The sequence below is a fragment of the Cyprinodon tularosa genome, unplaced genomic scaffold (assembly GCF_016077235.1).
Source record: "Cyprinodon tularosa strain WSP-4 unplaced genomic scaffold, ASM1607723v1 ctg44, whole genome shotgun sequence".
Taxonomy (NCBI): Eukaryota; Metazoa; Chordata; class Actinopteri; order Cyprinodontiformes; family Cyprinodontidae; genus Cyprinodon; species Cyprinodon tularosa.
In genome coordinates, this window is record NW_024039163.1 from 2,018,334 (window position 1) to 2,040,469 (window position 22,136).

At 38.6% G+C, this 22,136-nt stretch overlaps 2 protein-coding genes across 6 annotated transcripts in view; both read right to left on the reverse strand.

Annotated features, from left to right (window-relative positions):
• Nucleotides 1-640: 640 nt before the first annotated feature.
• endouc (endonuclease, polyU-specific C) lies at nucleotides 641-5,100 on the reverse strand. 2 transcript variants are annotated; one of them, XM_038300102.1, is made up of 8 exons: nucleotides 4,958-5,100; nucleotides 4,802-4,855; nucleotides 4,620-4,719; nucleotides 4,425-4,536; nucleotides 4,217-4,338; nucleotides 2,433-2,545; nucleotides 1,277-1,427; nucleotides 641-1,206 (listed from the first exon to the last, which is right to left on the reverse strand). In XM_038300102.1, exons 1-8 carry the CDS (start codon nucleotides 4,966-4,968, stop codon nucleotides 931-933), a joined length of 939 nt encoding a protein of 312 aa, XP_038156030.1. In that variant the 5' UTR covers nucleotides 4,969-5,100; the 3' UTR covers nucleotides 641-930. The 2 variants fall into 2 exon arrangements, with proteins under 2 accessions (XP_038156030.1, XP_038156029.1); XM_038300101.1 differs by having other exon boundaries at nucleotides 4,802-4,873; nucleotides 4,958-5,042.
• A 2,371-nt stretch (nucleotides 5,101-7,471) lies between these two features.
• ppfibp1b (PPFIA binding protein 1b) overlaps nucleotides 7,472-22,136 on the reverse strand; it is a 30,048-nt gene continuing 15,383 nt past the window's right edge. For 2 of the 4 annotated variants that reach the window (XM_038299994.1, XM_038299992.1), the window contains 18 exons: nucleotides 21,225-21,286; nucleotides 21,029-21,113; nucleotides 20,603-20,742; nucleotides 16,069-16,160; nucleotides 15,271-15,331; nucleotides 15,023-15,197; nucleotides 14,622-14,654; nucleotides 13,949-14,090; nucleotides 13,735-13,866; nucleotides 11,454-11,604; nucleotides 11,236-11,347; nucleotides 11,046-11,134; nucleotides 9,847-9,969; nucleotides 9,372-9,497; nucleotides 9,100-9,288; nucleotides 8,627-8,791; nucleotides 8,446-8,511; nucleotides 7,472-8,359 (listed from right to left, as the gene is read on the reverse strand). In XM_038299994.1, coding sequence (XP_038155922.1) covers nucleotides 8,276-8,359; nucleotides 8,446-8,511; nucleotides 8,627-8,791; nucleotides 9,100-9,288; nucleotides 9,372-9,497; nucleotides 9,847-9,969; nucleotides 11,046-11,134; nucleotides 11,236-11,347; nucleotides 11,454-11,604; nucleotides 13,735-13,866; nucleotides 13,949-14,090; nucleotides 14,622-14,654; nucleotides 15,023-15,197; nucleotides 15,271-15,331; nucleotides 16,069-16,160; nucleotides 20,603-20,742; nucleotides 21,029-21,113; nucleotides 21,225-21,286 — 2,027 coding nt within the window. In that variant the 3' untranslated portion in view covers nucleotides 7,472-8,275. The remainder of the gene's footprint in view (nucleotides 8,360-8,445; nucleotides 8,512-8,626; nucleotides 8,792-9,099; nucleotides 9,289-9,371; nucleotides 9,498-9,846; nucleotides 9,970-11,045; nucleotides 11,135-11,235; nucleotides 11,348-11,453; nucleotides 11,605-13,734; nucleotides 13,867-13,948; nucleotides 14,091-14,621; nucleotides 14,655-15,022; nucleotides 15,198-15,270; nucleotides 15,332-16,068; nucleotides 16,161-20,602; nucleotides 20,743-21,028; nucleotides 21,114-21,224; nucleotides 21,287-22,136) is intronic. The other 2 variants (XM_038299995.1, XM_038299993.1) reach the window with 1 other exon arrangement.

A 22,136-nucleotide genomic window follows, 5' to 3' on the forward strand; every position in this document is an offset into this window, starting at 1 on the left:
ATAGTAAAAAGCAATCAGCAAAAATAAATGCAATGGAAGCAATTAAATATTTACTCTACCTCTACATTTAGAAGAATGTCTGAGAAATTAGTAGTCATTCATTACGTCTGTATATATAAGCAGGTTAACACTGATCTGCACCTTTTTAAGTCCAGATTAAAGACTTGTTTTTTTAAACTGGCTTTTAATACTTAGGACACATTGTTTTATGCTTATAATTTTATTAATTTTTTTTTTTTTGCATTGTTTTTATCTTTCTGTGACGCACTTTGATCTTCCTGGTGTTGTTGTAAAGTGCTATATAAATAAGCTTTGATTCTAATTTAAACTGAACACCATACACAACAGGGAGCCATTGTGACATTTCACAAGGCATGTCATCTCACTTCAAGCGTCCGGTGCACAATAACAAAAATACAAACAGAATGAAATTGAAATGAACAAGCTTTAAACCGTCTAATAAATCAGAAAGAAAAAATATTGCTTCTCTTCGACTATGATGTGAATTTAAATGTAACCAAAATAAGTTGACTCATTTATATTAACATGATCCTTTTGCTGCAGGCAGGTTTCTGTAAGTCAAAATAAATCAATCTTGTTTCAAATCAAGTCATTAATTAACAGTCTTTGAGGAGAGAGATTTTATGTTCATTAAACCATGTTTTATTCTTTTCAACACTTTTACTTCTATAAGAATGAAAATTTTGGGGTTATTACAAAATCTGGGATTACTTTTATTCATAGCGATGATTAACATAAGGATCTCACAGATACACAGTACACCTTTTCAAATACATCTTATTTTGCTGATAAAACCATTAGAAATATTTTATTAAAAGCTTTAGATACATGGTTGGATCAGTACAGATTATGATTCTCCTGATGGATGTAGACTTCACCAACTGGTTTTAGGTAAAATCTCTTTTGGAGTCAGTGTGAGTGCTGCCCCGTGTGTCTGCTGTTGCTGCTGAGCAGTTTGGGGTAGGCAGTCCCCAGACAGCGGCCCTGCCTGATGACCACCAGCTCCATTTGACACTGATCGATGTTGACCAGCACAGTTGTGCTTCGCTCTGTGTTCATAAGGAAGATGATGGTGAAGAGGGCCATTTCAAACTCGGGGCTGGTTCCGATGAAGGCGCTGCCGACGGGCTTCACCACGCCGTGCCAGCTGAACTGGAGGTTCAGGACATGGTCATCCTGATCAGGCTGTAGAGAAAGCATGAATTAACATGTTAGAGCGCGTTGACAAGCAAGTCTCCAGAAGCAGTGAACTTACTAAGTCATGGTCTCTGGCCTTATAGCCTTTATAGTCCAAGTGGCTGTTTTTCTCCTGCAGGTAGAACTGGACCCAGTTGTGAAACCCGATAATTTCTGTTCCAGATTTGGTTTCACCAACAAAGACGTGTTCAAATCCACAAGAGTCTGGGCTGCAATGATAAAGTGAGAGCTTTTCTTAAAGGAATAGTACACCCAAAACATGATTAGCCTTCATTTTCTACTCACCCCCATGCTGAACAACACTCTGGAGTACTTTTTTGATATCTCAAATGCATCTGGAGATCTGGGAGGCTTCTTGCTGTCTGCTGACACTCAAATAATAGAGGTCTATGGTGCCCGAGGCAGAAAGGTCCATAAAAGTCCACAAAAAACGTTTCAATATTCCTCCATACTGCTCGTCCAATGTATTCCAAGTGTCCTGAGTGGGTAGCGTCCATAATTTACTCGAAACAAAGTCATTTAGAATGTTTTTAGAGCATAAACAGTAGTGTATAGGATTTCCTTAAAGCGCGTTCACGAGTCTACGAAAACCGCGGCAGACCAAACCAGACGAAAGTGCGCATTCAGCTCGGCAAAGAACTCATGCTCTTCCTCAACACTGAAGTCCTCAGACATTTTTCTTTCGTTGTTTCTTTCTTTGCACAGGTAAACGGCACATTTCTTCTTCTACGCTTGCATGATCGGCAGAGCAGACGCTGAATGCGCACTTTCATCTGGTTTGGTCTGCCGCGGTTTCTGTAGACCCGTGAACGCGCTTATAGGAAATCCTATACACTACTGTTTATGCTCTAAAAACATTCTAAATGACTTTGTTTCGAGTAAATTATGGACGCTACCCACTCAGGACACTTGGATTACATTGGACGAGCAGTATGGAGGAATATTGACACATTTTTTGTGGACTTTTATGGACCTTTCTGCCTCGGGCGCCATAGACCTCCATTATTTGAATGTCAGCAGACAGCAAGAAGCCTCCCAGATCTCCGGATGCATTTGAGATATCAAAAAAGTACTCCAGTGTTGTTCAGCATGGGGGTGAGTAGAAAATGAAGGCTAATCATGTTTTGGGTGTACTATTCCTTTAACATGTCCTGACAAATTTAAATATAAACTAAATAAAAAGATACATCTGTTGACGTTTCTGGGACCCTCACCCTGTGTTTCTCTGTCGGTGGTACAGATGGAACCAGATCAAGTTGAGTTGACTCTTAAACTGCGTGATGTCCGAGCTGGACTTCCCTTTGCTCACCAGGTACTGATGAGCCCGCTGGGGAGAGGTCATTATTCATTACTGCAAAGTAGACTGTAAACTACCAGACTTCAGAAATGTACCTGTTCTGTAAAAATCTGATTTTTCCCAGTGACAGGACTGGACTCGTTTTGGGAAGATACACCTAAAGGATTCTTAATTAAATTATGGCCACTGTACCCCGCAACAGTATTGACAGCACCGAACCTTTCAATTCTTTTTTACTTTTAAACCACATATTTCTAAGTATTTTATTGATGTGATAAATATAAACTAAGTTGGAGGATGACTGTGACGTATGAAAATGGAGAGGGTATAGCCCCTCAAAACTGACAGACAAGGCAAGGAGAGCATTGATTGATGTTGGGGGCTGCACCTTCTCCAAAGGCCAGCCATCTTTAAAGATCCGCTTCATTTAGCTCCTGGCCCAGATTCTCCTGCACATAAGCAAACGTTCATCCACCTCCACCCCTATTCCCTTATTATGAGTCCCACTCATCCTCTGGCTTGGTCCACTGCCAGGGTCCGGGACCCGGGGGAAAACTACTCTAATCCTTTTCTTGGTTACTCATCCAAGTGCATGTTGATTCACAGCATCAAAGCGTTCTGCCAGTGCCAGAGCGCCAAAGACTTATTTCATTTATGTCTTTTTCTTCTTCTGTCTCCTTGAACCCCAGTCGGCCTCGGCAGATGGCCTTTGAAGAATATGATTTAATTAAATTTAATATTTTCTAATTGCAGCTTTTCTCAGTGTGAGTCTCTCCAGGTTGAATTATACTTCTCCCCTTCTTATCATGTGCAGCTTTGTGTTGATCTACCATGTAAAATCCAAACAGAAGATATTGAAGCTTTAAAGGAAACAAATTCAAATGGATTAACAATTTTTCAAGGCACAGTATTTGAACTTTTCATACAAAAATGAATACAGTATTGAATAAAAAAACCCAGTCACCCTTCATTTTCACTGCCGCTAAGCAGCTATGCAGCTGATAGTGAGAGGAAAGGTATTGAGAAAATCCCTACCCTCTTTTGGTACCAAGATATCAAAAGCTTTATGATCAATGTATTACACAGCTTCTTAAATCAAGCTGTTAAAATGCTTAGCTATGCTATTAATACTATTGGTACAATATTGTGAATATTTCTGTTTAATTGTTTTCGTTTAAATCTTTCAAGAATCCCAGAGAGAGACTGTTTTAGAATGGTGTTTGCTAATAGTTATGAAATTGCATTAAATTTAGCTGATTCTACATTTCTGTTTACTGTGTTTCTGCTTTTTACACTACATCATTAATGTGATCAAAACATGGCCATAAATACTACATTTATTTATCTCTACTCCAAAGAGAGATAATCCAAAATCTCCTCAGAGCAAAGAGCTTACAGAGTTGGAACAAAATGTCCACATTTTTCCACTGATCCTCTTTAGGGACACCATGGAGGCCAACTTTGCATTCCACAGCTGCACACAGATGTTTCAGCTGTTTGTCATTTTTCACTCTAACACCATGAAGTTTTGTGTTTTGTTCCTGCAGGGACAGGAAGAGACAGCTGCAAACTCCAGCCACAAAACAGCAAAAATGAAAAAGTTTTTTTTTTTCAAGTCTGTGGGGAACTGAAGGCATTGAAAAAACACATTAAAACAAAAATATGTTAAAGGAGTTGTTAAGTCCAGGTAGTTTTACACACCTTCATGACCTGTGTCTCTAAAACAGCATCCAGAAAAAGACTGATTTCTGTCTGTTCCTCTGGAGTGACTCGCTCTGTGATACCTGTTGATCGTTCGTAGTTGTCCAAGAGTTTCATGAAGCCTGCAGGAACAGAAATCCAGTTGATTAAGTGCAGGATTTCCTGAATGTGTTTGGCTGAGGCAGTGAGAGAGCTCTGAATCACTCACGAGAAAAAGTGGTAGTGTTCCTCATTTTGTTCTCGTTTACGTTGGAGAAAAGAGGCAGTGAGGCGTGATCCATTACAAGATGGCTGCCCTGGTTCACAAACCCTGCTCTACTCTGCAGAGGAAACATAAAGAACCTACAGATACTTTGAACAAACAGCAGCCAGGGAAGTGCTGTGTTATTAAGGAGCTCCTCACCTGAACAGAGATGGTGTAGTCTATCCCAGGCGTCATGCGATTCACATCCAGGCTCCAGAGCTCATTGAAGATATTGGATAGCTCCTGGTTTAAAACTGGCCTGTTACAGAAATACACAAAAATCTGACTACTGCTAAAACAAGTGCATGAGGAAAAACATCTTTTCTTTTATCATATTTTACCTTGATGCATTAGCTCCGCTGAGAAGGACTGCCAGAAAGAGGCTTCCACAAAACCTGCATTTCACACAGTTTCTATCAACAGCCTTGGTTTAAAACTGCCTAGTTAGTGCAAAAATGAACTTTAAAGAGAGAAAAAAAGTTAGTAATTATACAGACCTTGCAGCCATGATAACAGAAACTCTTCTCTTCTATAGTTCACACTACAGCAGAGCACCCACTAATGTTTGAGAAAGTCCAGCCTCCACCCATTATCCAACCCTCTGCAGGGGTCTGAGAAGAATCCTGATGTGAGCCCTGCTTGTTGAAGGAGAGGGTGGGTGTGATTAACCACCAGGAGGAACCCTGCCAAAGGATAGTTTTTAATCCACTTTCACAGATTAGTTTCCAATATTATGCAAACAAAGCCCTCTGATTATAATGTGAAAAACTTTGTCTAAATGTCAAGAAGATGTAAGAGCAACTAGAACCAAACTCTGCATCATTGATAGATACAGAATGCAACAAGTTTATAATTAGGATTCTTAGCATCATCTAGCAAATTAATCTCATTCACATTATCCCTAACAGCAAATAAAAAAGCACCAGTCACCTCCCACCCTTTTTTTTCTGTGTGAGGACAGCAAGTTGCATTTATTTGTATAACATGATTCACTAAATGAATAATTTCACCAAATTGTGTCAAACTCCATCTGCAATATGGCAGACCACTTGGCCCAAAAGAGGACAGTAAGGGAAGTTAAAAGGGTCATGGGAATGTCCCTCCCCTCTGTGTGGATCTTTTCTAGGACTGCTGCGGGAAAGGAGGTCTATCATCAGGGATTCCTCACATCTCCATTTAAGCAACCAGAACAACTAAAACTAAAGTTTCCAAATGAAGATTTTAGAATGTTGGACTTAAATGGTTATCCATACATCATATATTCTGCTTATTTTAACTAGTGCAGTGATAAAACCCCCACATCTGACTTTCTTTAGAATAAAATAGAATAGAAAATCCCTTTATTGTCCCACAATTGGGAAATTCTGGTGTTTACGGCAGCAAAAAAGATAATAGAAAAATGTATAAACATAACATAATAGTGAAGAGTTAAAAGATAAACAATTAAATACTGTACTGTAAAGTGTTTCTAACAATATACAAACTCTGCACCTGGAGAATAAATAACCAATATACAGCTATGGACATTTTTTGCAGCAATGGATATTTGAAAATAGCAGCAACATCAGAGATGTGCTAAATGACAGCAGTATGTCATTTAACGGACTGAGATAGAAACTGTGCAAAATCAGCATGAATGTAACAGCCTATTTAGGTTGTTGGGAACAGTGGTGGTTATAGAGTCTTACAGCTGCTGGAAGGATCTGTGATAACGCTCCCTGGTGCATTTAGGGTGCAGCAGTCTGTCACTGAAGGAGCTCTCCAGTTCTGAAACAGCTTTATGCATGGGGTGGGATATATTATCCAACAGATTATTGCAAAATGACTTTAAACTGAACTGAAGTAATCTTTCACCCCACAAATTGTCAAAACTATGTAATGTTTTTCTGACCCTGCTGCTATGATTCGAAATGATTCATCTACAAGAAAAAATGTAAATCAAAAGGTAATTTTGAACTTATACAATCATGTTCATGTATAGTTGTTCTATTTGACTTCAAAATGAGGAGCTCTTATCCTTTGGAATGCATTTGGATGTTTCAGCCAGTGGTATATTCTATCCAGTACTTTAAATGGTTTCTAGCATGAAAAGTAACCAAGAGGAAAGCAGAAGATAGTTTGAAGGCCTCTGTGTCACAGATCTGGAATCCCACTGATGACATGAGAAGAGGCAGCTTCTGTGGTCGGTTTAATGCTACCTCAGAGAACAGCTTGAGGCAGGCTTAGAACCAGCCTGAAGCTAGATGCTCCAGCCTAATTTCAGTCCTTATAAACTCTGGAGGACGGGATACACTGACATGATGGGCTAGATTCCAGCTTTTTAATTTCATTACTGCATTTAACTCATCCCCTTGGGGAGCACTGGGCTGCCATTGTGCGGCGCCCGGGGAGCAGTGTGGGGTTAAGGGTCTTTACTCAAAGACCCAGAGTAGCAGTCTGTGGGTGGTGGGGCTCGAACTCAGAACCTCAGGATTCCAAGCTCTAATCACTAGTCCACCACTCCCCCTCAGATTCAACAGGCTTGAGTTTGAGGCATGCACGTTAGATTTAAGACCAAGATTTTAACACTAAGATATAATTTTATTTTCTTATAATTCCCTAAACATTTTGATCTTTCAATAAATTTGAAAAAATCGATAAGATTAAAAAATTAACATTTTATAGCTGGAAAACCTTCTGCTTTACACCGACTTCAAACTGCTGTTGATGCCTCCCAATGTGGATTTTTCTAAATAATAAAATAATTAGATCTAAATTTGGTTTTACAAACACATTTAAATATAACTGACAATGGAAAAAAAAAAAAAAACAGAGTCATTTGAAATCACAGACGGACTTTAGTAGTAAATATTCACGTTCCCTGGCAGATTTTAATTTACTGCAGAACAGAATCGTTTAAAAATGAACAATTCCTTGACATCATGCTTGGAATAATGAATATACCCACAATTTATCTTCACTTTGGAAACCATAAATACATGATTTATAGTGAAAAAACAAAACCAAACCACTTTCAGTTGTTGGTATTTTATTGTCCAACAGAATAGAAACAAGGCTGACTTAAATTAGTTTATTGATCTCAAGAACTGCGTTTAAAATTGTATAACCTATGACAGAATAAAGAGCTGAATTACAGAATTATTGCAGGGAAATGATATTTTCTCAGACTACATGTTCAAAGGAACAACTAAATAGGTTCCCAGATCCTTCCAAGATAAAAAGTAAAATACAAACGTGTTAAACTCCGAAATCATGCAAGGATATTCTTTAGACTGGTTAATGTAGTTTATGTGCAAATTGATGAGCATACAAATCTTCATAAAAAAAGATGAAATATCAGACCACAGTTGTTTAATCAGCAAGGTTCAGTCGTGTAGAAAGAGAAAACGTAGCAGCTGCAGAATTTGTTTTTAAAGACATACTTTGATTAAATTTCCTCTGTGAATTCGTCCGTTTCAGCAAAGCCCACGTCTTCCTTTCATTTTCTAACTCTGAAGGCAACTAAAATTGATATATTAAAATATATAAAATCGTATTTTCATGGCATTTTCTTGCTGGTTGACACTTTATATACCACAGAGTATAAAATATTTCCAGAGACCAGCTGGTAGGAAAACAGTGGTGCTATCCTAAATGTTCCCTCGGACATCAGTAATGGTGACGAATGGGCCAGAGACGCTGACAAAGAGAAGGAGGAAGCTGTAACACTTTTGGCTCTTTAACACTAAAAGGCAATAAAGGGTCGTTAACGGTGAGAAGAGGAGGGTCGGCCCAGAGTTTCATTCACAGCAGGACCGGGTCGGACCCAGACTGTCTCATGCATTGGATTCCTCATCGGTGACACTCGGGTTTGGAGAGTTTGACATCTCTTTAAAGAATTCATCTTCTTTCAGCATACTCTGGAAGACAAAGAAAAAAACAGAAAATATTTATTCACACCAGAAGCTCTTGAACAAAGGAGACCTGGGAATCATCATAGACTTACAGTGAGGTTCTGAATTCCCTCTGAGAAAGCCCCGATCTGTCTCACTGTCCCCTCAGAGTCCTCCATCTGCAAAAACAATATGCTCCACTTAGAATGAGACAAACAACCAGGCGGACTGGATCACACAACAAATACAGCATCTTTCTCAACACAAGTGATGATGTCAGTGAGATAGATTCACCTGCTCCAGCCGGTCCAGGTCATCCTCATAGATCTGGAGCTCAAAGCCTTTCTGGAAACTCCGTCCTTTTGGCATCTCTACGTCCATTGGACACACATACTCCTCATTTTCCTCCTGCTTTTTCTTCCTTAGACCGCTGAAGTTACCAAACGACAGTTTCCTTGGCTGGTTATGACACAGAAAAAAACAAAAACAACAAAACAGGACTTCACATTAAAAACATACTTGAAAACGTAAAAGTTTTTGTCCTTTCTACCCAAATAGCCAACCTGCTGTTCTTCTTTCTATATACTGTCCAGCTACATATACATATCTTGTATTTAACACCTCTAAAGAACAAAAATTCATGTTTAATGTCTACATGGGGAGTCTAAATCAAATTCCTTGTCTGTGAACACAATTTATACCGGTAAAGCTAGATCTGTTCTAGGAAACAGCGCTCAGAGAAAGCAGAGGAGGAAGTACCAGATTACCTTGACTTTAGTAGTGGCAGTAAGTAGAATGTAGTCTGGGTTCTCCAGACACTCCTGTTTGAGCTGCTGAGCTTCTGAGCCAATGAGGAGACTGAAATGTGTGGCAAGGTGGCGACGCAGCAGCGTCTTGTTGGGGGGGATGTTAAGCAGCAGAGCCATGGTCTCCACATTGAACCGGGGCTCCAGAACCTAAACACGCACACAAGTTGTGATTAGATATATTTAAGGACAATCTGCTGCTCAAACGGTGGAGGAAAGCCAAAGTTCCTCACCATTAGTCCTCCGTGGACACCGCTGCCCCTCAGGTTAGGAGCGTACTCAGCGAGGTCAACAGATCGAAGCCATTCCATCACCCTGTGGTTGGTCCACTGGGAGATCTCTGCAGGTGAAATGTTGTTCTGCATACAGAGAACCAAAGGTAGTTTACAAAATAAAAACCTATATAGGTAAGCATTACAACAAAACGAGACTTGTCAGAAAAGATTATCTGAAATCCGACCTGTACAGAACAGAAAAAATGAACTTACCCTGATTAAAAAAATTCATCCCGCCCCCTAAACAAATTTTAAAAACGTTTCCAGGAGAAGTTAAAGGAAGGCTTTGTACAGTCCTGACTTAAGCCTCTTTCCCACCGAATATAGCACGTTAACGTGTGTTTTTCAAACATGGGTCGAACCGCTATGAATCAGCATTTGGCTTCCTTCCCACTGGCAAAAAGGCTGGGTCTAAATAACGCTGAAAAAGTACCTCGTCTGATGGTCTCCGACGCAAACAGTTGGGTTCGTAGTTGTTGATTCGTAGAACTTGAATTGCTCTCTTGATGCTGAGGTGATGGAGGACACTCCCCACCTTCAGGGAGAGGAGGTCATCCTGACAGACAGAGCAGGTAAAGAATCACTAACTGCTCTAAATGTAACACAAAGTAGTAGCTTTCACATAAAACAGGAAGAAAAGCAACAACAGTGACACAAGAATCCAAAAGTTTAATGCATCAGCTTCTTCAAAATGTCAGCTTCTGACATTTAAAACCGCTTCATCAAATGAAAAATAAACTCCCTATAAAATATATATATAAATATTTCTACTACTCATAAAGGGAATGGGTTTTGTCATTTTTAACTTAATACTGGATTGACATGGCACATAAACATCCCTTCAGAAAAGAGACTTCACTGTTTGCCATCACCACTGCCATCTGTAGAGCATTCTTTAAACTACAGCTGTCTCTGGCTGCCTAAAATAATTCATAACACTCTGCAAGATTAAACGTTCACAAAATCAAGTACCAACAGAAAAAAAAGCACTAGAGGTGACAGTTCTTTCCAGATGGTTGCAACACGGCTTTGGAAAGAGTTTTCTTCTTCCTCTTTAGAGTCTGGATTAATTCTAAAAGCAGCTGAAGCCTTACTGATAAGGTTCTTATTAAGACCTTACAACATCTTTCATTTTATTTAATCTTTGTCTTTCTAATCGTGTTTTGAATGAATACCATAACATATGAATACAACTGACTCCACCGCCTATCAGCTTCTGGTCAAATTGTTTTGTTCAGTACAGAAATAAGCTAGCTAACACTCTTTTAATCATAATGCCAATTTGCCCTTCCATGGCACATCTCATATGCATTTTACATTTTTCATACATGGGTGACCAGCATCAATCCCTTTCACCTTAATTATTTTTAAACCCAGTGTGTTTATGGTTCAAACTTACTAAACACCAGCCTTGCTCTGTATACAGGTAAACAAGCAAAGTACTTATAAGACACAATTATAGCTTTGCAAGACAAAATATGTTTAGGGTTTTACTCCAAAACAATCTATTTAAATTCTCCAATATAGTATCCAGCAAATACAAAATACAGAATTAACCACCAATACCAACTATAACACAAAACCCCCAATTTAAGGGTGTCAAAATCCAATGTGTGACATGTAAACACTCACCACAGTCATATAGTGAAGCATTCGCCCGTCCACTCTGGCTTCATCAAACTGGGTTTTATACTGAGGAAGGCCGATGTCGTCTAACCATCCTGAGAGGAAACAGATAGTGGATCAATGCAACGTGTAGTAAAAAGTGAAGGTTAATAAGCAGACAAAAAAAATCTATAACAAAACAAATAACTCTACTTACTTGTCACCCAGTTATAGTCCAGTTTTCCCTTGTTATCCTCTTGCTCTGAACCAAGGGCCTGCAGAGAGAGCTGCAGCTTTTTTCTGTGCAGCGGCTGTTTGATGCCAAGCTCCTAAAATCCACAAGAACACAAATAAGGATCTTTTCATGCCACAAAGCAAGTTTTGTCTGAAGATATTTTTCCTGACAGCTAAAATAACTGTTGTGCCACATCTCACCCTCTCGAGGTCTAGCTGCGACGCCTGCAGCAGTGTCTGTCCAGAGGAGATCCATGTGCGGGCCATGTTCACGTACAGGCCGAGGCCCTGCTCCTGCAGCCAATCACACACCTGATCTTTGGACCAGCGTGCAAATGGAGCGTCGACTTCACTAGGAGGGATACAGAAGAGATTAAATTATGTAGAGTCTGTCATTTCCATAGTATTAATGAGCTGCATTAAATCATTTTAATATACAGGAAGTAATCGAATAATCTCATTTAAAAAAAATCCCTCTGAGATTAATATATCTTTCTCTATTTTTCTCAGACAGTGTAGTTAAAGAAAGATAAAGTTTTCACTTTTAATTAATATTATTAATACTCAGTGTTTCCCCTAATATTGTCCAAAGGGGGCGCTCTATCACACTAATAGGACCACCAACCCCCTAAGAAAAAGTTTTTATTGTTATATATATATATATATATATATATATACATATACATATACATATACAAGCATATATATACATACACTATATTGCCAAAAGTATTTGCTCACCTGCCTTGACTCACATATGAGCTTAAGTGACATCCCGTTCCTAATCCATAGGGTTCAATATGACGTCGGTCCACCCTTTGCAGCTAGAACAGCTTCAACTCTTCTGGGAAGGCTGTCCACAAGGTTTAGGAGTGTGTTTATGGGAATTTTTGACCATTCTTCCAGAAGCGCATTTGTGAGGTTGCACACTGATGTTGGACGAGAAGGCCTGGCTCTCAGTCTCCGCTCTAATTCATCCCAAAGGTGTTCTATCGGGTTGAGGTCAGGACTCTGTGCAGGCCAGTCAAGTTCATCCACACCAGACTCTGTCATCCATGTCTTTATGGACCTTGCTTTGTGCACTGGTGCACAGTCATGTTGGAAGAGGAAGGGGCCAGCTCCAAACTGTTCCCACAAAGTTGGGAGCATGGAATTGTCCAAAATGTCTTGGTATGCTGAAGCATTCAGAGTTCCTTTCACTGGAACTAAGGGGCCAAGCCCAGCTCCTGAAAAACAACCCCACACCATAATCCCCCCTCCAACAAACTTTACACTTGGCACAATGCAGTCAGACAAGTACCGTTCTCCTGGCAACCGCCAAACCCAGACCCGTCCATCAGATTGCCAGATGGGGAAGCGCGATTCGTCACTCCAGAGAACGCGTCTCCACTGCTCTAGAGTCCAGTGGCGGCGTGCTTTACACCACCGCATCCGACGCTTTGCATTGCACTTGGTGATGTATGGCTTGGATGCAGCTGCTCGACCATGGAAACCCATTCCATGAAGCTCTCTGCGCACTGTTCTTGAGCTAATCTGAAGGCCACATGAAGTTTGGAGGTCTGTAGTGATTGACTCTGCAGAAAGTTGGCGACCTCTTCGCACTATGCGCGTCAGCATCCGCTGACCCCGCTCCGTCAGTTTACGTGGCCTACCACTTCGTGGCTGAGTTGCTGTCGTTCCCAAACACTTCCATTTTCTTATAATACAGCTGACAGTTGACTGTGGAATATTTAGGAGCGAGGAAATTTCACGACTGGATTTGTTGCACAGGTGGCATCCTATCACAGTTCCACGCTGGAATTCACTGAGCTCCTGAGAGCGACCCATTCTTTCACAAATGTTTGTAAAAACAGTCTGCATGCCTAGGTGCTTGAATTTATACACCTGTGGCCATGGAAGTGATTGGAACACCTGATTCCAATAATTTGGATGGGTGAGCAAATACTTTTGGCAATATAGTGTATATGTGTATATATGTATACACACACACACACACATACATATAAACACATATACATACATATATGTATATACATATATACACACACATATTATTTATATATATATATATATAAATATATATAGACACACACAACGCAGCTGAGAGTGAAAGCTTGTGCAGAGTGACACAAACTGTTGTCACAATATTTTGCTTTTTATATAAGCAAAACAGTATAAATGCTTCAAAAGCCAGAAAAACATTTATTATTTGGAGAAAGCAGCTCATTATTATAACAAAGCGGCTAAACTAAGGGTTTCATTTTGGTTAAACTGCAGCTCAAAAGAGGATGAGTGCATAAGCATGTGTGTACTTGGTAAAGATAATGAATGAGCATCGTTCCCATTGTGAAACTTCATGAATTTATTTTATGCCTTTGTTATTCCTCATTTCATTATGTCTAAAAGTTACTGAACAATACAGACTGAAAACAAGGAAACCACATTCAGGCTTTCATTATTCATGCTGAAAGCTCAGACTCACTTGTTGACTCGCTGGAAATCACGAGACCAGCCCAGTCTGGGTCCTGCTGTGGCTCGTACTCCGCCCCGCTTGAACTCTCCCTCTGGGAGGTTGTCGTCAAGGTTGAACGTGGTCGACTGGCTCCGCTTAAGCCTACCGATTAAACATTTCTGTCTAAATATTTAAAACAATCACAAGAGTTGAAGATTCTTTGTTTTTTTTTTTTTTTACTCACTTCCCAAATAGTTTTTTTATGCCTTTAGATTTCGTCCTGCTCTCCGGGGTCGAAGGGAGTGTGTGTGTGCTGTCACTGTGGGGTGACCTCTGTGGGACCCCGGCAAGGTCCAGATGGTCGGTGCCCTGTTGCTCCGTTTCAGCTGCACAAACAAATGCCAACACAAAACCGTGGTAAGCATTGGTGTGAGAGAAACACAGCAATAAAGGGAGATTCAGCTGCTAATTTTAGGGAGAACAGTGCCACAGGAAACACACAAAGACTCCAAGACATGGAGAAGCTGAGAGATCATTAAACATAGACATGCATCAGACATATTGATGTCTGACTAATACTGGAATAAAAGCTTAGGTCATTAGTTTTAGATTATAAGAGGGAGCTCTTTGTCTAAATAAGGGGTCTTTCGCTTTCTTTGGATAAAATAAACACTCTACTTCATGCAGAAACAAAAGAAAACCAACAGAGTGCATAGTCCGTATGTTGAGCAAAGGTTTGTGCAACGAAGGAGAGTGATGAGGCTGTGGATGTTAAAGCAATCGGGTACTGGAATATTAAAATATCCAAGAGGAGGGAAAGCAAATGCACAAAGATAAAGAACATATTTGTAGTTTCCTTTTTGTTTTCAGTTGGAGAACTACGACAACCCTACTGGGACGAGTAGCCTTTACTGTACCTAACATGGGCGCACTTGCACTCCTGCTGCGGTCTTCATGTGTTACAAAGAGCACACAGCACAGCGTCCAACAGGAAAACAAGACAAGAGGAAAGAAATTATCATTGGAATAAAAACAGGACCGGGGAGGTGGGATGGACACAGACATAAAAAATAAAAAGAACAGAGACAGGACAAAGGGCTAACAGTACCATGGAAACAGACTTCCATATTTAAAGTGGAACGTCGGTTTGTGTAGGCTGCAAATTATGTACCTGGGCCATGTCATGTACTGCAAGGGTGTGGTTTGGGAAAAGAAAAGTCTCATCCGCCAGTAACCAGTTTGTTATTCTTCATTCTTATTTCAGGTTAAACATGACAACATTGATTATATTTAGCCGAACTCCGGAGATTTCTCTTACCCAGGTTAGGGTTGCTGGATGATTTTTTGCCTCCGCGGATCTTAAAGAATCCTTTTCCAAAAGAAGAGCGAGCCTTTCTGGAGCCAAAGCTGTCATCATCAATGGAGGCAGGCAAGGTGGCCGAGGGATTCATGGGGGGCTTTTCACTCATCTTACTGCTCTCTTCATTTGTACACTAGGATATAATCAAAGAGAGTTTTAAAGATAGCCTAGAATTCAGCTGTGCTTAAATAATAACATCATCTCACCATTTCATTGCTGCTTTCTTCTGACTGGATCTGACCATCAGCTTTGGTCGGCTCTAGATTGCTGAAATAACACATAAGCATATACTTCACATTGCGCCTTACAGGGGGCTGTTGCTGTGTGTTTCTCATAGATCTGACCAAGAGAATGTAGAGAGAAAGACTGCTACAAAGGCTTCAACATTACAACTTTATTAGTTTGCAAACATTCAGTTTGTTCAGCAAGATTAATTTAACCCCGGCCATATTTAGCAAACCAGCTGAATAGATTAGGGGGCAAACAAACCACTTTTCAAAGACATGAAAAATATGAAAACTCTGAAGCTAAAAGACAGAATATTAATTATTAAACCTGGAAAATCTTTTCTTTTTAACTTTTGTCAAGAAAAATGTATTATCATTATTACTTATTTTTTTATTTCCCTAATTCCCAAACTCAAATGATACATTTTCGTTAATACTGTCGAATGGGTTTTATTGACGAGAATCTGTGGCCAGTAAAACGCTTTCTACTGATGAAAGGACCATTGTGTCCACAGTGAACTGGAGGCTGACAGGAAACATTGTCAGAAGACAATGACTCTTGAATCTAACATTTGGTACAACACCACAATCGACACACAAGATGTACCAGGCAGTGTCATCTACAGGACTGTAAACCCTACATGCAGGAGGCTTTCAGTTTTACAGCAAGTCTTTACAGTCAATTCATGTTATTAGTCATATGTGTGACATATAACAGCTACAGAGTATCTCTACAGAAAAGCAACACATTTAGGAAGTATTTTCTGACTGTTTTACCTTTGGCTTTCTGTTTGTGCTTGCTCTGGTACTGGATCAGCAGGGCTGGGAGAGGGTGACGGGTCGTCACTCAGTCCACTGAGTCTGTCTGGCTAATCATCAACACAAACAGGAGAAAAAAAAAAGTATATAGAGAATAAAACCAACCTATCTGTTAAAACACTTAAGAGTTATTTGATAAAGGAGCAGTAAACTGCATAAAATGACATGATATCTTTGTATATGTGAGAGCATAAAAGATAAGAAATTTAGTGTCACTGCAAACTGTTGTCAGCATTGCAATGGAACTGCATTGGCTCCCAAACCAAGGAATAAAATTTATAAAAGGCAAAAATCACAAATGGAGTAAACGTAGGTCCAGATAAGAATAAAGCAGTTTAAAAGCCACTGAAAACTCTGCATCTATAGACAGCTGTAAAACAGATGTGGGGAATAAAGTGAACTAAGTAGTAAACAGCAACAAATGAGAAACAAAACCAGCAAGACAGACTAAATAATTGATTAACATTAGTATTAAGAATAATAAAGAATTAATTCCATTGCCTGGTGTTACGATCAAGTAAAATGACAAACAGCATAAAAATAAAACAACAAGCCGGTCCCATCTAGGCTTAATTGAATCAAAATCATCTAGCCTACTTTTTCAATGGGAATGCCGAATGGCAGCCAACTTCCTTGCAGCTCCCAGCAAAACCCCCTCCAACTTCCAGCCATCGGCCTTCTCCTGGGCGTGCATATCAGTCTGACTCCACCCTTTCACTGAATTACAGGGTCCGACCAGGAGATGGCGCTTCTCTTTAGATCATTAATTTCCACAAATCGTAAAAGAAAGAATATTTTAGTACAAAGATTGATGTTTAAAAAGGAACTGTAGGGGACCAGCCAAGGCCCATCAAGGAGAGTGGGGAAATTTTGTGCTGATTTGGTTTTTAAGATGGAATTATTTTTAATTAAGGTCGATGACATCGCAATCCCAGAAGACGTTAGTGCCGCACTTGTTTCCTGATATAAAGTGATTGCATAACTTCACATGTCATTCCTGTGCTGGTACTGAATCTAACAGTGGGCATATTTATCTTATTTTACCATGTTACCTTATTATTACCTTATTTAGTGGCTGGAATGATTTTCTAATATTTTGTAAGTCACCAGCCTCCCAGACCCTCTGCTTTGGACCTGCTGTTACCCCTGGCAACCCCATAGCATTTCCTGTAGAGGTCTCGCTGGCAGTATTTCACAATAAATGCACAGGTGAAACTTAACATCACAGACTAATGCTAAAGTGTTCCTTATAAAAAACTTTTGAACTGCCTTGAGGAGAACATCAACTTTTGGATAAGCCCCAAAAGCTCTAAAAAAAGAAAAAGAAAAAAAAAGTCAACTTTGGTTCATCCAGAGGCAGCTCTGATTCAGTCGGATTCAGCAGGACTTTCTTGTAGCACCGATGCGGGGTAGTGTGCAGTGACATACTGTGCTGAAGGTGAGTGAGGAAAATGAACAGTCCTTCTCGGGCTGACTTTAAACTGCTTTTTTAAAAATCCTCTCGGGAGCATTCCTTATTTCTACATTTTTTAACATTTGTAAACAGAGCATATGATTTGTAAACAGAGCATATGATGAGTTTATGAATATTTTGGGAGTTTTGTATAAAAACAAATTTTGCTAAGAAAGATGTTGTTGACAAGCCATGGATGACAAAAGGGTTGAGAAATGCCTGTAAAAAAAAAAACAATTTGTATTCATCCTTTTTGATGTTAAAAACAAAAGAAGCAGAGGATAGATATAAGAAATACAAAAACAAATTGACATGGATTATAAGAAAACATAAAAAAGAATATTATAGTGACCTATTAACCAAAAGTAATGGTGACACAAAAGCAACATGGGCAGTTATAAACCGTGTTTGTACAAAGCATAAAATAAAATCTGGTATTTCAAAACACTTTTTAAAAGAAAATACAGAAATTTATGACCGGAATGAAATAGCAAACAAATTCAATCATTATTACGTAAATGTTGGTCCAAGACTTGCTGCTCAGATACCAAAAGATGATGGCGACGTGACTCAAAAAATTGGGAGTTGTTCAAACGGCATCTTTCTTGGAAAAACGGATGAGGAAGAAATAAAGAGTATTGTCAATAAAATTGTGGATAAAAAATCAAAAGATTGGGTAGACATGGACATGACCTTTGTGAAGGAAATCATGTCTTATGTAATTAAACCATTTACCTATATCTGTAATTTGTCATTTTCATCAGGAAAATTTCCAGACACCATGAAAAGTGCAAGGGTAATTCCCATTTACAAAAACAGTGACAAAATGTATGTTTAGTAATTACAGACCGATATCGTTGTTACCACAGTTCTCAAAAATTTTGGAGAAATTATTTGTAATCAGATTAGATACATTTATTGATAAAAAATAATATTTTAAGTAGCAGTCAATACGGATTTAGAGCCAAAAACTCGACATCAATGGCTCTTATGGAACTGATAGAACAAATAACAAATGCAATTGATCAAAAACAATATTGCGCCAGTATTTACGTTGATCTAAAGAAAGCATTCGACACGATTGACCATAGCATTTTACTCAAAAAACTCCTTAAATACGGGATTAGAGGGACGGCATTACAGTGGATCTCGAGTTATTTGGAAAAAAGAAAACAGTTTGTACAAGTACATGATACTAGATCCGAATTTTGTGAAATTACATGTGGAGTTCCACAGAGTTCAGTACTTGGACCAAAGTTGTTCATCCTATATGTTAATGACTTGGTAAATGTGTCAGAGTTTTTCAAATGTGTCCTATTTGCGGATGATACCACTTTTTTTTGTCAAGGTACAGATATAGAATGGATGTTAGAAAAAATCCAAACAGAATTGATGCAAATACAAAAATGGTTTAAACTTAATAAATTATCTTTAAATTTGGATAAAACAAATTATATGTTATTTACAAGGAGACAAAGAACTGTTAATATTCCATTTAAAGTTGATGGTGTAGAGATTTGTAGAGTTAGTGAGGTGAAGTTCTTGGGTGTGATTATTGACGAGAGATTAACATGGAAATCCCACTTGAATTATTTAAGAACAAAAATAGCCAAATCAATTGCAGTGCTTTATAAAGTAAGGGATTTTCTGAACGATCATGCATTGTATATGTTGTATAATGTATTAATTGTTCCACACTTGGTCTATTGTGTTGAGGTATGGGGAAAGGCATGTTATACTAGTACAAAATCTGTTTTTGTTTTGCAAAAAAGGGCTATAAGAGTTATTACTCGAAAACATGGCAAATACCCATCCAATATATGGTTTTGTAAATTGAGGTTATTAAAATTCTATGATTTAGTTGATTATAATATTTTGTTAGTTATGTATAAGGCACACCTAAATACATTACCCTCAAACATCCAAAAAATCTTTGCAAAGAGAGAGAGCAGTTATAACCTTAAGGGGACACAGATTTTTAAGAAACCCAAATTCAGAACCAGTTTGAAAGAACGATGTACCTCGATACAAGGAGTCAAACTGTGGAACGAACTACAAAATGATGTTAAAAATGCCAAATCACTGCACATGTTTAAGAGAATGTTAAAGACTGGATTCTTGAAGAAGTATGAAATAGTATAAAGTGAGCTCATATTATCGTTGTTTAGTTGAGATTGACGACTGACTTTGTTTTTGTTGCAGAAGATAACCATTTTTTTCCCTGTTTAGTTTCAGAGCTGAGAAAAAAAGGGGCAGATATTATAAGATTTTTTTCTTCTTTCTGCTGCCTTTCATTTCATTTTGTTTTAAAATTTTGAAATACATATGTAGTATGTCTGTGTGTATATATGTATGTAATGTATACAGATGGATATGTAGGTATGTATGGATGGAGGTGTATTTTTTATTTTTTAGTATATCAAAAATTTGATAGGCTGTTTTTTTTGTATTCAATGAAATGAATGAATAAATAAATAAAAAAATTAAAATTAAAAAAATTAACATAATTTTCTGTGTATTCCAGTTTAAGTGAAAAAAGCTTTGCCTACAACCAGTCTCTGATTGGCTGCCCTGTCACAATTCACATAAAAGTTCAGCTTGTTTAAACCTCAGTGGATCACCGCTCTTCTCTCTCTGCATGCGGTGCTGGCTGCTATTTGAAAGCACCTCAGCTCCATCTAGTAGCAGGTAGTGAGAGCGGAGCAGTGAACCCTCTCACTGCATGGACTCAACCGTGTGTGCGGTTTGTATAGGAATTCTATGTGAATCCACCGCTAGGGCCTTTGCCACCGCCTCCAGTGTGAACGCACCTTTACAGTTGTTGCTTCTCAGGCTTAATATTTGGATTTTATCATTTTGAATATCTTGAAAAAGGCATATTTTGGAGCTGATGGGCTGATCTGGTCTCACAAATGTGACGACTGGATGGTCAAAACTGCCAACCTAGCCTCTTACAGACTGATTATTACTGTTTTTTGAAATACATCTTCACTCTAATATACAAAAGAATAAAAGTAGGTTCTATTTTCTTCTACAAACCTCATCTGGCTTCTTTGTTTGCAGCTGTTCAACATCTGCAATGTCTTGTTTTTCAGATTCCACAGACCCAGAGCTGCCAGACAGGAGTGGACTGGATCCATCACTCGGGCTCTCAACACGCTCGTTGTCTTTTGTTTTCTCTGAAACGAAGAGCATCTTAAATCACTTGGTGTGTAATCATATAACAAGAGAAGCTTCATTAAAACTGTCAGTTACCAATCACAAACCCTTATTAATGATAATACCTAAATCATTAATAAATAAAAACCAAGTACTGCATCCGGGAAACATGCAGTATTGTACAATTGTATAACCCTCCAAAATGCAGTAAAAAGAATCAGGCAGCCATCAGAACGGCAAAACTTGTGTGAAATAATATTTTGGACCCTGAATAAGTTCAGAATACAGTGAAAAGTAAAATCTAACCTTTCTTCACTTGTACCGACATAACCATTTCTTGAACTTTCTTGTACCTCAAAAGTGACTGTTTTAGTTCTTCTATCTTACGATCCTGCACAAGAAAAAAGGGCAAATGAGAAATAAAAAGAAGGAAGGATGATTTTCTATCAAAAGATTAAAAGTTCTTGCTTGTGCCAAAGAACACACATGCTGAGAAACATACCTTCTCTTCATTGGCTGCCATTAATGATTCAACTGCATTTTTCATTCTTTGCACTTCCACATCTGGTGAGGACAAATATAATTAGCAAAAAGGCACAACAAAGCTCGTACAAGGATATGTAAAGATCCTGAAAGCAGAGTAAGCCTGAGATAAAAGACGCTTTCAGTCGAATTAGGCTGCAAATTCACCGTCAGTCGAGTTGCACTGAGATGGTTTAACTTTGTACGAACATTTTCAGAACAAACATTTCAGCAAACTGTTCTACGGGATGTCCCATCAAGAAATTCAAAAGCTTATACATTCATTTGAAAAATTACTCTTTTGTGATCACAACCTAGTTTTATTTAAAAAAAAAGGCCATAAAGGAGTCAGAGAACAGAGTCAGAGGGTTGGATTAAAACTGCTTTGCTTTAACATTAAATTAAAAAAAAATTGTATTCTATTGCTTGAGTATTAGTTGAAGGTCAGTCTGCTACTTTAAACCATGCCTGATCTTAAAGATTCTACAGTCAAACGTCCAACTCTACAGCTGCTGGCAAACTAATTTGGAGAGTAAAAATATGAAAACATCTTGAAAAATAACAAAAAAAACATCCAAACATATCAGGATTTTAAAGAAACCCATGAATAAAGATAAAGATTCCCTGACTTTTCATCAACAAGACAGATTATTACAATGTGTGTCTGAATCCATGTAAAGCCAATAATTAAAACCTGCAAAGTGTTAGGAACAAACATGTCTTAGATCCTTGGAATGTTGCATTGAGTGGTGCAGAGAGTCCGGAGGCCGAGTTTGTTTTTATGCTCCAAGGTAATGAGAACAGGCACAAATAGACAAAGGTACAGTCAGACAACACTGCATTTGACAATAGTTAAAGGTTAGAAGAAGAAACATCAGCTGTGAGAAAGGAA